At 42.0% G+C, this 13852-nt stretch overlaps 1 protein-coding gene across 3 annotated transcripts in view; it reads right to left on the minus strand.

Annotated features, from left to right (window-relative positions):
* Positions 1-13558, minus strand: part of ncoa4 (nuclear receptor coactivator 4) — a 30450-nt gene extending 16892 nt beyond the window's left edge. For 2 of the 3 annotated variants that reach the window (XM_080739702.1, XM_080739701.1), the window contains exons 1-3: positions 13421-13558; positions 4526-4649; positions 284-424 (exon numbers count right to left, since the gene is read on the minus strand). In XM_080739702.1, coding sequence (XP_080595828.1) covers positions 284-424; positions 4526-4649; positions 13421-13458 — 303 coding nt within the window. In that variant the 5' untranslated portion in view covers positions 13459-13558. Of the gene's footprint in view, positions 1-283; positions 425-4525; positions 4650-12652; positions 12790-13420 lie in introns of those variants that run through there. The other variant, XM_080739703.1, reaches the window with a different exon arrangement.
* Positions 13559-13852: the final 294 nt, after the last annotated feature.

The raw sequence follows: 13852 nt of genomic DNA on the forward strand, positions 1-13852 counted from the left end.
ATCAGTCAGTAAACAGTCAGTAAACAGTAGCTCCTACCCAGTGTAACTGTGCTAGTTGCTGCTGTAGAATATCAGTCAGTAAACAGTCAGTAAATAGTAATTCCTACCCAGTGTAACTGTGTGAGCTGCTGCTGTAGAGTATCAGTCAGTAAACAGTCGTTCCTACCCAGTGTAACTGTGAGAGCTGCTGCTGTAGAGTATCAGTCAGTAAACAGTCATTCCTACCCAGTGTAACTGTGTTAGTCGTTTCAGTAACAGTCAGTAAACAGTGGTTCCTTCCTACCCAGTGTAACTGTGCTAGTTGCTGCTGTAGGGTCTCCTGCTTCAGGGTCTCGTGCAGGTTGATCTGCTCCAACAGCCACACCTCTCTGGAGCGAAGGGTCTCCAACTGACGAGACACACACGTCTGGAGCTGACCCCTCACCTGGACACACAGAGAGAGAGAGAGAATTTAATTAAATTCAATTCAATGGGGCTTTATTGGCATGAGAAAACAATACATTTACATTGCCAAAGCAAGTGTCAAAACATAATAAAGACAGTTGAAAATGGGGAACACGTATACGGTTGGGAGGGGGTAGAGCATTGTGTGAGCTATGTCACATTGTGTTGTTATAACATGTTGTGTATATATATATATATATATATACCGTATATATATATATATATATATATATATACACACACAGGGTATACGGATTTTTGAAGAAAATAGCAGCAAACCTTTGCAGTCACTTTGGGACAAATATCAGCATAGTTTTTTTCAAAAGTTTCTTTCTCAAAACAATTTAAATAGTATACAAAGAAAAAAAGCCTTGGATTAAAAATGCGTTATGGGTAGCAGTTCCATTTCTACGTGCAGTAGGTCTAGAGGTCTTCACAGTACAGATAGCGCGGGGCACTCAAAAGAGGTTTGCAAGTCCTTAGGGTGGTCATATTCCATCGGCTAACGGCTAGCCGTCTTTTAACAGTTGGCAAATCTTGCTGCCGTGTTATTTGCACATTGTTGAGAGACAACAGAGACAGAGCGAGTTGTGGAGTATAATTATAGGATGATGTTTGTAATCGTCTAGAAACATTACATTTAGGACCACACAAACACACACACACAGACACATTTACCTGACGCTAGCTGGATCAGGGTGGAGACAGAGAGAGAGACGCAAAAGCAAGGCAACCGAGTTCACGACGGAATAGAGCTACGTCCGACTCGACTACAGCACGGTCCACTGCTAGACTAACTTACAGTACAACGACAGTCCCATTGAGTTTATATTTAGTCGGGGCGTTGGTGTCAGCTAATCCCACACTGTAGCATCACATCACCACTATGGTCCGGTCCACACACACCCACACACTACAGTACAATAAGTCCACACAATGCTGTTCTCAATGACTGACCGGCCCGTCTCATCTGCAGTCTTTATATGGACGACAAGACACTCGCCACTCCTTAGGTCACACTGCTCATAACAACACGCTTTAATACAGGTCCTAGGCTGCGAGTGAGTCAGAGCGCTGTGGTGATCCGGGGTTTAGGGACAGTAAACCTCAGCCTATAGTCTGTTGTGGCGGAGGATGAACACTCATAGCGTGTGTATGCGTGTGTCACACACAGCTGTGCACGTGCGCGGACAGCACTACTAACAGCACTACTAACACACACACACACACACACACACACACACACACATACACACACAGGCAACATAAAGACAGCACTACTAACACACACACACACACACACACACACACACACACACACAGGCAACATAAAGACAGCACTACTAACACACACACACACACACACACACACACACACACACACACACACACATAGTATATACACATATACAAACTAGACACTAAATCCTAATCTCCCTCCCTGTTGCTGCTATAGAAATTCCACATGGAATCTTTTATTATCTTTTATCTTTATTATCATCATATCTTTGCCGCTAACAACGCAGGACAACGTGGACCTTAACCGCACTTGCATTTTGCTGCTTGAAGCTGTGTTGAATAGTGACAGATGAAACCCTCCGATTCTTCCACACAAACACACACTCCATTGTATTTTTCAGTGACTTTCAGGGACCTTTGTGTTCTGGACTTAAGCACACAATCCCTCCAGGATTTTGCAAACTTGTTCTCACAAGAATGAACTCAAAGGCAAGCGAAACACACCAAATCCTTTGCGCAAAGCTTGCAATTATGCTCATTCCCTGCAAGTCTTAGTGTGCGTGCCTGTGCTATTGTGCATGCATGTGTGTGTGGACAGTTTTGAGAGAGGTTGGACATAAAAAATGGACAGAAACAGGATGTGTTCAGGATATCCTAAGCCCGGATCGGATCAAAGCATATTGGTATTGATCGTTGTGTCAGTTATATTAGGAGCTTCATCCTGTGTAATAAGTGACCTCATGGTGCATCAGATGTTCTATAAACGGACACTCGACCTCACGCTCCTGTCTTTTAAAACCATACTGGTCATGACCATGACCAAACCGGTCTCACGTAGCCAGACAACTATTCCACAATATCTGAATGTCTGGAACAACAGCCCTCGAAAACCAGAGAACAGAAGCCGTCATCTGTTTGTAATTTACGTTCACGAAGATATAAAACAAAAAGTAAGGAAACTTGACTTCTCCCCTTTAACTCATTTAGTGCCAGCGCCCTCTAGGGGCCATAGAATGCCAGGGTATCTCTCATAGGCGAGCGCTTTAGCTTCCAGGACCTCACCTTCCAGGACCTCACGTGCTCACGTTCATGCACGTCATGGAAATGTCCCGGATGATAATGCTAATGCTAAATAGCACCTGAGCATGGGTGCTGACAGAATGTGGGACCTAATGCTATCCTCCATGATGACAATGCTCGCCCCTACAGAGCCAGGATCATCAGAGTCAGAGTACCTCCAGAATGTGGGAGTGAAGAGGATGGAATGGCCTGCCGTGAGTCCAGACCTCAACAACCCAATTGAACACTTGTGGGATCAGCCTGGGCCGAGCTGTACATGCTAGACTTGCTAGAGTGACCAACAGAACCACGTTGGCTGACCTGCGACAAATCCTGGTTGAGGAATGGGATGCCATCCCACAGCAAAATGTGGCCAGGTTGGTGGCCAGCATGAGGAGGAGGTGCCAAGCTGTTGTGGCTGCGTATGGATATTCCACACTCTACTAAGGTCCCTGACACTGAGTGTGTAACATTAATAAAGTGTATACATGGCCAATATGTGTTGTTATTATCTTGACATCTTCCAAATTGATTTCTTAATCTTGGACTTTTGTTGACAAAATATCAGTAAGCAGTAAATTGTCACTGGACCCAAATGTCGCAGTCCACAGGTACACATAGTGTAACCTAGCTCTCCAGGATTCCACTAACCAGGGGTGAGGGGCCAGGGAGCTAAAGACACTATCTTTGTGGTTCACATGTTAGATCAGCTGGACATTCCCAGTACAGTACATAACAAACAACAGACACCACAGTTAGATCGCCTGTTTTTGCTATTTGACTTGGGACAACGTTTACAGGGCTTAGGGGCCGTTAACAAAATGTCCCACTTCTGTTTGATTTAGATTGTTTCCCTCTGTACCCTGGACACAAGCCTGGTGACATCCTAGTTAAAGTTTTTTTTGCTCGAGACCCAAGAAGAAATTCGACCCAAACCTTTTCTCTAATTCATTGATTTAATCTAATTTAATTTATTTTATTTCAATTCTTTTGAAAAATGTTTGAATACATGTTTTTTTAATAACTTTTTGGGGAGGGGATTTCTTTTTATTTAATCTTTTGAAATAAAAATACAAATAATTAAAACAAAAAGCGGGAAATTAAATATAGAGGGTTTGCGCGTGACATAATCAAACCCTTAGGTTATGTGGGAAAAAACTACTTTCTGGCCTTGACAGCCCATACATCCAAACAGAAAGCTTTTATCTGATTGCATTAAACAACGTTAAACTCACTTTGCCACTCGATTTGCCATTCACTTTATGCATGCGCATTACCCTCTATAAAGGCATTTTAGTTTTTACTCAGTGGCGACCCATGAAAATGTGTCCACGACCCACAAATTAGTCCCGAGCCAATGTTTGGGAAACACAGTCCTAGTGTGACTGATATCCTGGGGAGTCAAGGGTGTGTGGGTTGTGGGTGTCGAGGGGGTTGGGAGTTCTGTCGGGAGTGTGGGGGTTTGTGGATCAGTAACCTCGCCTCACCAGGCAGGCCGTTTAGTACTAGAGAAAGCGACGTCACTTTGTTTTGGTTCCCCCCTTTTCGTTTCCCCAATCAATCCCCATTGAGCGCAGGGGAATAATTTTGGGTGAATCCGGTTTGATCTTTCCGGCAAGTTGTAGTCCTTTGACTACAACATGACGTGTTGTGGTTTCAGCTCCCGACCGGATACAACCCCGAAAAGTGAAGTGATCCCAGACTAGTGGATCAGGGGTGTGGGAGTCAGGAGGAGTGGATCAGGGGTCTGGGAGACAGGAGGAGTGGATCAGGGGTCCCTCACCTCTCTGGTGTTGTCCCTGAGCTGTCCCTCAGCTCTCTGCACCTCGCTGATGGCCTCATCCAGCTGGTCCCTGGCAGCCTGGCACTGCTTCAGACAGGAGCCCTGCTGCTCCAATGCCGACATCCTGCACAAACACACACACAATTCTAGTTAATAATATGCAAGTAAAACACATGGGGGTATAAAAGGCATGGACTTACTTCTTCCTTGGCCTAGTAGCAAGCATGCTCAAGAAATGTGTCACCGATGATGATCAGATGGTGGAGTGAGTTTGTGAGATCAGCCACGGATAGACATTACATTACATTACATTACATGACGACACCTCAACGTGGGGTCCTGGAACTCCCTAGGTCAGTGGTTCTCAACCTTTTCAGGCCGCGACTCCCAAAGTAATCATATTTTAACTAGGGACCCCCCCCCCCCCCCCACCACCTTAGTTGGGCATTACATTTTGCATAACACGGTTGGTTCCATTGCGAAAACAGCAGATTGTCTATTTTCACAATTTCCGCCGCTAATATGTGACAATTTGCAAGAAGCACGCACGCACACGCACACGCACACACACACACACACACACACACACACACACACACACACACACAGGTTGCACAACAGTGCAGCCAGCTCCACGAGGTCAGAGACATGAGCTGTGCTGTTCTCCTGCTGAATTGGGATCAGTTCTGCTTTCCTGTCCGATCAGCACTTTCTATTCTGCCTTTTAGGGGCACCGACAGGGACACACGATACGATACACATGATCTGAGGTTACACTGACTGGAATATGTACAGGAAACTGTTATGATATGACCTGAAATATGTACTGATAACTGTTATGATGTTAATAAGAACTGGAATATGTACAGGAAACTGTTATATGAACTGGAGACTGCTATGCTATTATAACCACCTGGTATAGGCTATTTACTGTCTATTCTAATGCAGGGGTCTTCAACGTTTTCAGGCCGAGGACCCCTTAGTTGAGAGAGAGATGAAGCAGGGACCCCCCACAACCTGTTCATAGATTCCATATAGTTTAATCCTTTGACAGCACAATCATCAGTGTATTTTGGATTCATGTCAATTTGTGTTTTCAGATATTTAATATTTTGAACCGTCAACACTTAACCCATTCAGGCCGGGAACACATTTTGCTGTTTGGGAGGGGCTTACAGTACATGTACAGTATGTAGCAACATATTTGTTTTGTAGGCTAATTTCTGATTTAGCCCTATTCTATAGGTTAGGCCTAAATGGTTAAACTTGACCTTTCACTCTGTACTTAGTTTTTTCTTTTTCCCCTCTACACCAAACCTCTTTGCCGAAAATAGCCGATCTACAAGCTTGTAGATCTGCTATTTTTGGCTAACAGTTCTCAGAATATGGACACTAGTGTTCAAGTTGATTATATAAAAAGGATTGGAAGATTTGGAGGACCCTCTGTTGAAGACCCCTTGTCTATTCTAATGTATGGCCTCTTCAAGTCTTCAAGTCAACAGAGGTGGTCTTCAGCTACAAGTACTGTGTTTAAAAACAGAATAAGAGTTCAAAATAATCTGCTTTTGTGTGGTTACACAATACACTCATTAATTACATTGTGAACGTAGCGTAATCCTCTTATCCGGAGACGGAGCCGTCTTGTGTGTCACGTTCGACAATACACAACAATGACCTTCATGTCCTGCATTAGACACATTGCAATCAACCAAACACTCAAGGACAATCAGAATGTATTGTGACGATGGCAGAACACACAGACCATATCCAATAACAATATCTACACCCAGAAGAAGTCCATGGCACATGGATGGAATGGAAGCTGATCTGACATCAGTTTCACTGTTCTTAAATCCCTCCGTCTATCTTTAGACTGCGCTCAACAATGCGCTGCCGTATTCTCAAGCCCTCATGTGAGCTCAGAGCTGGCATGAAAGGCGAGTCTAATCGGTCGCTATGAGACACCGGGCCCGTCTCTAAACCGGTCTCTGTTCCGCTTGGATAATAGTTTCACCCTGACTCACTAGACGTTCTCAGTTACAAAGGGGCCACAGCAGCGGTGTTGATATTGAGACAGCAAATTTTGATTTACTTTTAGTTGGCTACGGTAATTACCATAATATTTTTGTGTTTTATTTCAGTCGATTAAACCTACAGTTGATTTAGTCGACTAAAATGCATTTGGTGGGCCTTGATGGCGTCGTAATGGCTGATTTTACATTTGGTTGAAAATAGCCGATCTACAAGCTCACAACGCGTCGCACTGAGACATGTTGCTCTGCTCTCATGGATTAAATAGGCTGTTTGCGGTTATTATTTTAAGATTAGAGCATTTGAAGTGCTATAGAATTTGAACTATAGCAACATAAACTATACTTTATGGAAGCATCTTCAATTACGTCTTACTTTTATCTTACAATTTCAATTAAATGCATTAAGTGTCATATGAGCTGCGTTTCAAGCCTGTGGATCAGCTATTTTTTGATACTTGACACTGTATAATGATCAAGTAGGACACCGTTAATCTACGAAAAACACAGAAAGTTCAAATACGCCGACTAAGGTTTCTGCCCGACAGGAATGATATGCAGTGTATAGCAACAATAAAAAGGCAACAATTAAAAGGCGTTCCCAGCTTGAAAGGTAAATAGGTGTAACAGGGCTGTTCACACAAAGTACAATAACTATAACTATGTTGTGGTGTGGACTTTGCCATCCACTCGAGCTATAATGATTTTACAAACAATATCTTTCTAGTTATAATCATTATAGTTATAGTACAGATCCTTACTCAAGTAATTATTTGGAGTATCTACTTTTCACTGCCATTTCATTTTACCGTAACAATATTTTACTTACCCACCTTACCTCTGTCTAAAACAAAAATGTTCAAAATAGCAGAGCTTGTAGATCTGCTATTTTCACTATATTTACCTATGGAAACGAGACAAACAAAATGTAATGCCTAAACTCCTACAATTTCAAGTGCTTGTCATGTGGGGTCCCCAGTTTATATATTTTGGGGGGGTCGCGGTCTTAAAAAGAATGAGAACCACTGCTTCATCTAGCCTGCTCCATCCTACACACCTCACATCACAAACTGCTGAGGTGTTAAGAGAAGTTTACATCATAGCTGGGTGACGGGTTCAGCAGTGTTCAGACAGAGAGGCCAGGCCACAAGCTGGGTTTAACAGATAAGCAGTCGAATGCTGTCAAAATGTCTGCTCCTTAAGCCAGGGTTACGCTAGGTTGCATGCGGGTGTCGCGCACTGAAAATAGCCAATCTACAAGCTTGTGGATTTGGCCATCTTTGGTGCCCGATGCGGTACATAGGGCTGTCACGATATGACATTTTACATGACGATTAATTGTCACTCAAATAATTGGCGATTAACGATTTAATTGTGTTTTTGTCGTTGATAATTACATTTCTGTTTGGCTTTTAGACTTTGAAGTTGTACATGGTAGATATGACACATAACTTAAATATACAAAGAAAGTACTGACATATTTGACAACTTAGTACTTAAAAAATAACTTTGATAGTGGAAATAGCCGATCTACAAGCTCACAACGCGTCGCGATGCGACACGTTGTGAGCTTGTAGATCTGCCATTTCCACTATTTCTGAAATTTTTCAACATTCACGATTATGACGATTATGACAAAATAATTGCGATAAGGTCAAATAATCACGATTAGACGATTATGTAATAATTGTGACAGCCCTAGCGGTACACAATCAAATATTTAGGAAAATGAATAAATAAACATTCAAAAGATTGTATTCACTCCACGGTTCAAACAAACAAGCCAAATACTTAGTTAAATACTAAGGTTATATGCTTAGGTGTGTCACGCACCGAAAATAGCATTCCTACAAGGCCACACAACGGTGCCCGTCTGCCACGGCGGGCAAACCAACTGAAAATAAAGCGGGCGTTACTGACAGTTCAAGATTCAAGAGGCTTTATTGGGTCTCATGTTCAAACAACAAGTGTGTGTTGTGAAATGTTGGCACGGCACATGATGGCAGACTGTCTATTATCTACCAGAGCAAGCAAGGTCCAACACGTCCATGCAGTCAGGCAAAAGCCTCCTATCTCCATAATCTTGCTTTTTGTGTTTTTCTTTTCCTAAATTAACCCATTATGATCCAAAAAATACCTAAAAATATCTTGTGGTACTCACATTTTTTAATGTCAAGGGCCCTATAGTATTATATGTATTTGATCACAGACCCCCATCTCAAAATATTTTGTTCCAGGGTCCCCACTCCCCTCGAAGCAAATATTTGAGTTAAAAAATGTTCGCTTTAAAAGAATATATATTCAAAGATTTGCACACATTTTCACGGTAAAAGAAAAATAGAAGATCTATGTACATATGTATAGCTGCTGTTTTTGAATAGCCAAAGTATAACAAAATAAAGGTTAAAGTGGTTACGTGACACAGATTCCTGGTATTAATGGGTTCAATGCCCTATTTGATGATCATACAACACCGTCACACAAAAGCATCAAAAGAAGCAGATCTACAAGCTCGAAGCGCGGGGGCGAAGCGACCCGTTTCGAGCTTGTGGATCTGCTACTTTTGAATTTTAATCGTTCAGCTTTGGTCATAGGAGGTTTCCACCCGACAGAGGCGATATAGAAATAGTAAAAGTAGGTTATTACAGTAGGTTGTAAAGATTTAAGTGCATCAAGCGAGTAAAGTCTAGAAAATGGAAAACAAAACAACCCCGATGGTGATAAAATGCGAAGAAAACACTGGTTTAGTGCACTGGTTCTCAAAGTGGGTTACACCCTGCCACTCCGACATGTCTCCTTTCCGACATGTCTCCATTCCGACACTAACCCTATCTCTAACCCTTACCCTAAACTTAACCTCTATGGAAGTGTCGCCACTCCGACAATAAGAAGTCAATTTCGGAGTGGCGACATGTCGGAATGGAGAGCGACACCCCTCAAAGTGTGGGCCAGGGACCCCCAGGGGTCCATTATGACGTGACGGGGTTCCAGGTGTGCGTGGTCGCCCAGCTAAATGAGGAACAGTTTCTTCATTTTCCCTGTTTTAAAGTAGATGGGTTTCATTTACTCCACTGTGTTCCCACCTGTGTGCTGTAGCAGTAGTCTGTGCCAAGGACCCCCATCTGAAATAGTTTAGTGCCAGACTGCCAGTACTCCCAGAAGAGGAGATTTCTGTTAAAAGATTCACAATAGCGTGTGCCTACTGGTCCAGGCTCATACCACATAGGCTCAGTGTAGCCTGACAGTGTGTCACTGGTTCGATTCCCGATCCCGACTACCTTTGCTGCGTGTCACTCCCCATCTCTCTCCCCGTATCCTGTCAGTCTACTGTCCTATCAATAAAGGCATAAAAAAAGCCCCAAAACATAAAAAAATATATATAGCAAAGCAATATAAACTCGCAGCGTGGCACGAAGTGAAAAGCTGTGAGCTTGTATGTCTGACATTCCTGATTAGCCAACAAATGGATAAAGTGGTTAAAATTATTGTTATGCTGCATTAACACATTTAGCTGGGGACCCCCTGGAACTCCCCCAAGGACACCTGGGGGAGTTTGAGAACCAACCTGCTATAGAACCGGTGGTTCCCAAGCGGTGTCTCGAGTCACACTGGAGTGTCCTGAGACCAGGTGTGACGACCAGACCACCACACATTATTATTGCGGTACATATCAATAGTGTCTGGGAGAAACCTCTTATGTCCATATTCTAACCTTTTGTGTTTCCCCATAAATTAACACCCTACTTGATCACACTACAGCAGGGTTTCCCAAACTGGGTGCCTCAGCACCCTGGGGTGCCATGATGCCAGTCCAGCCAGGGGTGCCTCAGAATACTTTGATAATATTTGAAAGTAAGTTTAACCACTTAGACCCACATATGCTTAGTAAAACAGACCTGATTTGCACTGTATGCGCTTGTTAAGTTCTTTTTCCATCTATCCCAATTCTCTTCACCAAAAATGGCAGATCTACAAGCTCACAACGCTTCACGTTGTGAGCTTGTAGATTGGCTATTTTTAGTGAACCTTCTCCCTAGAATAAGGATGCTGCTGGGGTTCAAGTGGTTAAACGTCAATTCTGATGGAAACTGATATTTCACAGTGACATAGCCTACTGTAGCTTAGGGAGAAAGATTTTAATATTAAGTAGCATAATATAAGATTCTAAAAGAATAACAAATAAATAGTGTAATTCAGGGGTGCCGTGGATGAAAAGGTGATTTACAGGGGCGACCCGAGTCAAAAAAGTATTAAGTATTAAAACCATACATGCAACCGATTAAGAATTTCTTCTCATACACAATTTTATGTTGGTATCGTATGCAAACAAAACTATACAAAGTAAATAAACCAAACAAGGGTCAGGTTCGTGTCGACATTGCTGTAATATTATTGCCGGGCCACACGACACATCATGCCGTTTCTAATCTTTCTGATGGACAAATATTGATCAAAGTGATTGTGTAATTCAACCGCAAACAAACACATCTCCTTACTGATCATGCATGCAAACACAGCTGTTTAGGACGGTGACTGAAGTTTAGCCTCTCTCTCTCTAGTCTAAACTATCTCCTCTTTTCATGGGGCGGCCTGCTGTCACTTTGCAGATACTGTAAAGTGTAAACGCACAAGAGATAAGAACCATAACATTCACTCTCACTAATTCCCTTGGTTGGGCCCCCCTTCATCTTTCCACACCGAATAATATCCCTGGCCAAAACAGCTGATCCACAAGCTCACAACCTGTCGCAACATGCCACAGTGTGAGCATGTAGATCAGCTATTTTCAGCCACAGCATGAGTGAGTAGACTGAGTACACCATGGCTCAAGTAGTTAACATTTAACTGGAGGCACGTTTTAAGAGGGAAAAAGTGAAGTTGTGGAAACGTGCTGAAAGAGGAACAAAGATCAGAAACACTGTTTTGCAATAAACGTGTGAAGTTGTGCAGTCTTGATGATAAAATCCTGCAGGGTTGGTTAACAGAGTTATCCGTTTAGCCTTGGCTTCTTTTCTCCCCTTCATTCTAAACAAAGTTCAACCTTAACTTTATCTCATGCAAAAGAATAATATAGAATTCTCCCTCAAAGCAACTTTATATGTTTAATTATTTGATTTTACAGACCCACAAAAATGCTATTTTTCCTGCAGAGATATTTTATGTAGAGGGGAGAAGGCGGGGGCCCAAGTACAGATCTAGTAACTATAGCCTAGTAATAACTGGTTTAAGTGGTCAAAAAAACTAAAAACAAAAACAAAAAGAGAACAGAACTTGTAAATTATAATGTTGCCAACAGGTTATATTTATCTTGCCGTTTGCAGAAATTCCTCAGCGTCCCTCTGAGGTTTATGCTTCTTCGTGGTTTAGATAAACAACAAACTCTTTGTAAGCATTAGTATAAAATCCAGTAACTAATAATCCCTAATTAACTTAATGGATCGTTTATGGGCTGAATCAATCAATCACCCACCAAGACAACACGAGACAGATCTAAAACGACATCTGAAGTGAACACAAACAGCATAACAACATCTTAACATCTAATGTAGCTAATGTATACTTCTTGCTATTTTCCTTCAACCTTCACATAGTGCTTTCTTGGGTTTAAAATCATATTAGCAAGCCTGTACTGAACTGTACTTTCCTGTGCGTGTCTTTGCAAACTGCTAATAAAGTATTCAATCACAACTGCTGATATGCTTACATTTATTTTAATTTCTACAGGAACCAAAACCACATATTTGTTTCTCTTGTGTACTCCCTATGCAACAATAACAAATAAAAGCTTGGCTCTTTTTTTTCTTCTCATGCCAATAAAGCTCCTTTGAATTAAATTGGCTCTGTGAATGCGATCAGAACTAATGTAATGTGTTTCTCTTTTTCCCTATGCAATACAAAAATAAAAGCAAGAACAATCTACTAAATAACATCTGGATCTACACTACAATACTGACATCACCAAGTCACAACTACTGGAAGAAGCATGAGGGTTGCTTTAAGAAAATAAAATAAAAAATGTAGCCATGATTGATCCGTGATGATAATAAAGCAGCAATACATGACGAACAAGACACTGTCATCATCATCATCTTCATACCTGAATGATTGTATTCCTTTTGCAGAAGAACAAAACAACGCTGCTGCAAGATAAACAATACAACTATGATAATAATAAGACGAGCCGAGGACAAGCAGGAAGAGAATGTGACTGCTATGCTATCTGTTCTACTGATGATCCACCACTAGCACGGCCTTTATCTGCACGTACACACACACACACACACACACACACACACACACACACACACACAGGGAGGGGGTCCCCTGAGGGAGGTCTCCGACCAACGACACGACACGACACGACACACTGTCTGCAGCTGATCTATCTATTCTACATCAGTGGTTCTCAAACTTTTACATTTCAAGGTCTCCTCTTAACTCTGACAGTGTACAAATGGAACCAAATGGACCATAACGGCTCCATTTGTACACTGTCAGAGTTACAGACTTGTTTGGGTCAATTTAAACCCTCCATAAAGGAACCCACAGTCCCTGGATTTGGAATCCACTTTGAGAACCACTGTTCTACGTGTCAACCTAAAAACGCTAATTATTATCACTAAAAATTAACCAGTGAGCACTTTTACAGTAAACAATATCCAGGCGTTAAAGTAGAATAATATTATTGCCATTATTATTGTTATTATGATGTGTTTGTTTGTGCTATTTATTAGGCTATAGCAGCTATCTTTGCTAGCATCCTTCCTTCTGACGATAGTTAGCCTAGCCACCGGGGCTAGGTCTTTAGCTAACGTTCGGACATTTTAAAACTAAGCCCATATAAAGGTGTTGTAACGTCACTCACCGCGGTCCCTTGTGTTGCGCTCTGGACTTGGACGTCATAAAGGCTGTAGTTTGTCCAGCCAGAGGGAATTAAAAGCAAAGTAAATAAAGAAAACAGCGGAGCGTCTCTCCTCCTCAATGTCACGTTTGAGGAGAAAACATGAAAGGAAACTTAACACACCTCCGACAGAGAGGAGGAGGAGAAACGAGTTCTCGCGAGACCTCCTCCAAGCTTCTCGGCTTCCATGACGTCAACCCAAGCTCTGACGTAGTGACGGTAGCAGGTATTATTTTCCCATTTCCCCCTTATCTTTTTATTGACAAAAAATACAAATAAACAACGAAAATAAAGAGAACACAAATTAACAGATTTTGCAGATTTATTTTTAGTTGTTAAATAGAGAAAAGGGTATGCGCGTGACATCATCATCATATCAGGAAGTTATGCGGGAAC

This window comes from Nannobrachium achirus, assembly GCF_963921795.1.
Source record: "Nannobrachium achirus genome assembly, chromosome: 13".
NCBI classification, from domain to species: domain Eukaryota; kingdom Metazoa; phylum Chordata; class Actinopteri; order Myctophiformes; family Myctophidae; genus Nannobrachium; species Nannobrachium achirus.